The sequence below is a fragment of the Opisthorchis viverrini genome (assembly GCF_000715545.1).
Source record: "Opisthorchis viverrini unplaced genomic scaffold opera_v5_403, whole genome shotgun sequence".
In the NCBI taxonomy this organism is placed as follows: Eukaryota; Metazoa; Platyhelminthes; class Trematoda; order Opisthorchiida; family Opisthorchiidae; genus Opisthorchis; species Opisthorchis viverrini.
The window spans coordinates 325,351-330,918 of record NW_008752060.1 but is presented as its reverse complement, the minus strand read 5'-3'; the positions used below and the strand labels follow the sequence as shown (position 1 = coordinate 330,918).

General features: G+C 44.5%; 1 protein-coding gene across 1 annotated transcript in view; it reads left to right on the top strand.

Moving 5' to 3' along the window:
• The window catches only part of T265_10751 (hypothetical protein), a gene marked incomplete at both ends in the record, with an annotated part of 8,563 nt that extends 4,889 nt beyond the window's left edge, over positions 1–3,674 (top strand). The window contains 3 exons of the mRNA XM_009177216.1: positions 1,743–1,990; positions 2,108–2,326; positions 3,288–3,674. Coding sequence (XP_009175480.1) covers positions 1,743–1,990; positions 2,108–2,326; positions 3,288–3,674 — 854 coding nt within the window. The remainder of the gene's footprint in view (positions 1–1,742; positions 1,991–2,107; positions 2,327–3,287) is intronic.
• Positions 3,675–5,568: the final 1,894 nt, after the last annotated feature.

Here is a 5,568-nt window from a genome sequence, read left to right as displayed (position 1 = left end):
CTGCGGAGAGGACCTCGAACGCTGCTAGTGGCGGTTGGTCTTCCACGCAACTTGAATGGGCCATCCAGGGTGGAGGGGGCAAGTAAAACTTGGAAAAACCGCCCCCGTCACCTAGCCGGACGAAGTTGTCCGCATGTCCTTCATGCTGTGCAGCTCACGTGATCACAGTCGTTTACGTTCTCCTATGGCTGTTTGTTGACCGCTTTGTTCGTTTACGGCATAAGAAAAACGAACATTTAGTTTTGTAGCTCTTGGAAACTAAACACGAAAGCACTTCGGGAGTTGATTCTTTCCAAAAAGGTTTAATTAGGGGAGAAAAAGGGAATAGATATGTCAAAATTCGAAGTCTGAACCTATAAAACAGGTACACAGTAAGAACTGTAAGAAAAATGTGACATCGCTTCACTTGACAGGGGTAGACAAGATTTGCTAGCAAATGATTTCCACGCTAACAAGGCCATCTGTCCGACTGAGGTCAGCATGGCACCGAACATAGCAATTGGGCACAACAAACCCTATAGAACTGTTACAATTTCTTTCCGGGCAGTCGGTGATCCCTTAATCCCTGGGGTCGATCCTACTGTTTGGGTCTCTCTGACTGGCAAACATTTCGGAGAGTGTTCCACTAGTCCGTAAATTAAGTCAGTCTGTTCTACTCGAGAAGACACGCTCGATAAATTAAGTACTGCTCACAAGGTCAAAGAAAAGTTTGGGCATTCTACCATCGGTTTCACCCCTCTTGTGGTGTACTCCCCAAGATTCTGTCTAACTCATTTTCTAGTTGAAAACTAGGTTGCAACGAGAGGCACAAATTGGCACGTGGCTTCTTCTGCACAACGTCCGTTTTATGTTAAATTTGGCACCATATTCGAGGTAGAGAACTACATTTTCCTAACATCACCTGTAATAATGCAGGGAAGTTTTCCACAGCCCACTGCGGTTTTTTCCTTTCTCAGAGCTCATCAAGTATGTCAGGTATTCAAATTGGTTTTCACTAGAGCTACACTTAGACTTCGTCAAAACCAACCCACCATTCAATCGAAAACTATCATAAACCAGAAATTCGGATGAATTCCAGCAAGTTCCCCATTGAGACCAAGTCATTCATGAACGAGCATTTTAGAGAACTCCGACATCCAGCCTGCCTATACTGCTTCAACACATCCCATTGTTTCAGGCAAGCGTCGACTAAAGTTATCATTTGTGGGACCAGTCAACACGTGACATGTAATGTGGCTTCCATCACTCAACGATGAGGGTGCAACCTCCGCTCGTGACCGAGCGGTTAAGTGTTCGAGCCGGGATGTCACGTGTTCGAAGCTCCCTGGAGTTTCTTGAGATGCGCCATGTCGATGACTTTCAATAAGCAGCACTTCTTGGCTTTTCATCCCAACCTGGAATCGCTTACAGGACGAAATCCCGATCGATAATTCTCAAATATCCTCACACCACCATCTGCCGTCGAAGAGGTTCGATCCAGAGGAAATTTAGCTTGTGAGAACTGCTTGTTCCCCGAGCGGTAGACACTGTACTGCATTCTTTCCAAGTTATTCGCGTGATGGTCCAACTCGTTTTCGATTTCGGTCATTCAATTTGAAGTTTACTTGAATCAGATTAGGCATAACAGCTTTATCACTGTGAACACAAAGCGTTCTGCCCTATAGTGAATTTCCCCTATCCGAATCAGCACATCTCGCAAATCAAAGAGTATATCTGTGTTTTCCTGTTCGTTTCTCATCTAGACAACTACAGAACCGATGGACTGTTAAAGCCAGACACACTTTGTACATATCAGATTAGTCATCAGTCCGAGAACCAGTCCCACTATCGAAGTGGACGAATATTCTCCCCCTACTATCCGAGCAATTATCCACCCAGAGCCAATTGTCACTATCATTTTGTGGGAGCCCATACGGAGAGGATAATACTCACATTCCAGTCCATTCAACTGAATACAAACGTTCTGGATAAAGCTGCTCGGCATAAGCCAGTGTAAGTTTGTCTTTGATATATATTTTGTGGTCCACCAATAAACCGAGAGCCGTCTCTCTCTCTCCATATATGTGTGTTAGTCGACTGCATTACGTTGCCTCCAGGAGTTCCTTAGGCTCATTTATCACCGAATGCATCATCTGCATCAAGGGGCAAGATGGCTCAGTGGTTAGAACGCGAATTCACTAGCCGGAAGGTCCGTGGTTCGAACCCGACCTCTGCCTCCAGACTTCCCTTGTCTAGACTTGGGCAACCTGGTAGTATCCCAGCACTCATGCCTCCTTCTGGTGGCATGACAGTCAGGCACCGAAGGGTGCCACAACTACATTTCCCGGTTAGGTCTGACTAACTTTAGTCTGTTCAAGGATCCAGGATCGCGGAATTGTGATTAAATGATCGCCGGTGTCTGTGACGCGCGTTTGTGGTGCATTTTTCGGACGTTTAGGGGAGTTGAATGAACCGGGAAATAAAGCCGTTTTTCAGGCGCGCTACTTTTTCGGGGGTTTTCAGTTTTACTTTGAAATAACAGTGCAATACAAGTACCAAATCGATTTTTAAAAGAAAACACATCAAAATGGTGACAAAACCCGGCCTATCAGTTACGTGCTCATGCACGCGGAACTAACGAAGAATTCACGGCTTTGCACCAGTTCACAGAGGTTATGGAACGGAAAACTGTACTGGACCCACTTCAGTTCCAGTCCGTTTACGTCAAGTCAGGAAAACTTTGTGTTCCTGCGCCGTGCATTTTCGGCGTTAGAAGTCAAAATACACAAAACCAGTCACATAATTGACCAAACAAACAAATAAAATGCAAGTCACGGGGTAGTTATTAGGCCTGACTAAATTCGAAAGGAAATGGAAACGAATCATATTAAAAAACTAAGATGGAAGAAGCGTTTTGGAATCTTTTAAGAAGGGCGGAACCGGTCGTGGGCTTTCCAAGGGTTTTCAGCAACATTATGAGTAGTATTTTGCGTTCGGATCACTCACTAAGTTTGCAGTGAACTGCGGCAGTCATAATTCACTGTCATGAAACATACAGGAAACGTAGCTGTTCATGGACGTATGAGTTGGAAAAACGGGCAACGGAAAGTGCCTTCCGAAACGCCCGGTTTGGTTGGTGAGTCAGTAAGCGAATTAACTGTGCATATGCTTGACCTTGCACCTGTCTGTAAGAGCAGACCGCCGTTGGCACTTCCAAAGGCGTCTGTGTAAGCTAGCAATGTCCTTTTTCAGGAACTGAGAAACCGAATGCAAACTATAAGCCACCTTTATAATGTACTACTCATAAGATTGCTGAAAATCCATCGACAGCCCACGACCGGTTTCGCCCTTCTGCTTTGGGCTCATCAGGTAGGCGCAGTCCCCGGGTTTCCGTCAACCTCATGTTCTACTTGAAACCAAATTGCACGAAATTAGCGAATATANCTCATTTGCAAATCAATTTGGGGTCTTTCGAGAGACTCAACTGGAACCCAGCTGAATCTCTCGTTTATGATGTTCTCAGTCTCTCGAAAGAACCAAATTGGTTTGCAAATGAGTGTATATTCGCTATAAGCCACCTTGTTTCTCAGTCGAGAGACTGGTCCTCACCTCCAACTCAGTGGCTAGAATGCAGTCTCGAGAAGATTGCACTTTCAAACAACTTTAAAAGTACAGATTGGTCAAAAATTGGTTGATGTCCTGAGGTCTGTTTCCCGAACAGTTACGCCTTTTTCTCTTGGTGCAACACTGAATGACCGAACTGCAACGGGCACACCGAGCCACTGCATTCAGTGCCTCAACTAAACTGGCAATACAAGGTCGGGATCATCACTGTGTCATCGTTCACGACGTATTAGGTGGGTTAGAACAGCACCCAGAAGTGTTGTTGATAAGTGGAACTCATTACCAATCTGGAACTCATTACCAATCTCATATATATATATATATATATATATACATATATATATATCAATCTTTTTCGAACACGACTGGAACTGATTATCAGAGGATTGCCATAGAGCCCATCACATAGCAGAACAGCGCATGCGTGCCAAACATTGTGGGCGTTAATCCTCTTCAGCGGGTTGATTTCAACCTTTTTTGTGTAATCGCTGGTTTGCATGCAGTCTTCTCCCACCGAAGCTGCTTCGGACATATTTTATTTCGATCTATCAAGGTCGAAACAGAGGCTCAGAGAACTGGTCAAAGTGTGCTGAAGGTCTGGGAATCTAGAAAACTGAAAAACGCATGGAGTTAGGCAATGTCCCCAGTAAGCTTATGTATGTTAGAGTGAATTCTGTGAATTCCAAAGGATTGAACCAGCAAACGACCTTTGAAGTAACAAAGTACACAATGTGCAAAACTTCTGATGACGTGAGTGGAATCTATTGGGACATCATCATCATCATCATCATCATCATCATCATCATCATTGTCAGCTATAATAACCGCGTACTCGTCGTAAAGTGGTTGTAACTGCCGCAGTTTCGCTCACCGATGATCCCGGGGGGGTAGGTAGCTGCACTTTGCAGGTGGGAGCTGATGAATTGGTGCATAAATCCAGCATTGTCAGTGGGCTGTCAAGTGAGGGGGTTGGAAAAGGAGCTATGCATTGAAGGCAGTAAATTGGATACACGAGCGCCATTGAGGGCCATGTCTGATAATGTCTCTAACCATTGATGTGGCCCGTCTCGGGGTCTTCAACCTGGAAGACGGCAGTGACCAGCGCGGCTGAGTTTGCTGGTAATGGCTTTCATACTTCGCTGCTATTGGTGTCGGCAACCCTTGTTCCTCTGTCACGTAATCACAAACCGTTTGAAAGCCTATCTGTGAGAAGAAGGGTGAAACGGAGGGAACCTCCAGACAGTCAGTCAGGTAATCTGAACTGATACGGACGCTTCACCCATTGGTAGCCATATCATTCTGTCTCTTTACGCGAGTACTCCTAGGAATAATCATCCTGAAAGCTAGGCGAAGAGTGCCAGATACGAAACCGAATATCACTTTGCGTAGTTCACCTTTTCCTCAATGTAATCCCAAATGTAAAGGATTTGTTTAGTAGGTTGGTGCATAGTTACCTTCATCGGTTATATACAAATATATATTTATACATATGTACAGGCATATATATATATATATATATATATAGAGAGAGAGAGAGAGAGAGATTCTTGTAAATTCACAGCTATTTATAGGAGATTTCAAAGCTATTTACAGGATATTTCAAAGGCAGTTTATCCCCTACGCTACATTCTATTGTTTTGAAACTCACCGTCAAGTCCAAACACGATCAGGTTGTTCCGGTTCTTGAAGCCGAAGGGGTCTGAGCTATTCTCGATTGGTCGGTGCAGTTCGAGGGGATAAGTAGATGTAAACACTTCGAAGGACATGTCATGATATATCTTTTTAATGCACTACTGATAAGGTTGTTGAAAATCGTCGACAGCCCTTGTGAGTAGTACATTACAAAGATATACAAGTATCGCGATATCTCGAATATCGTAGCGACTGAAACATGAGGCGGCCTGGTGCAGCACATTCAGTTGCCCGAAAACATCACAAACGACAGATTCAGCTGGGTTCCAGGTG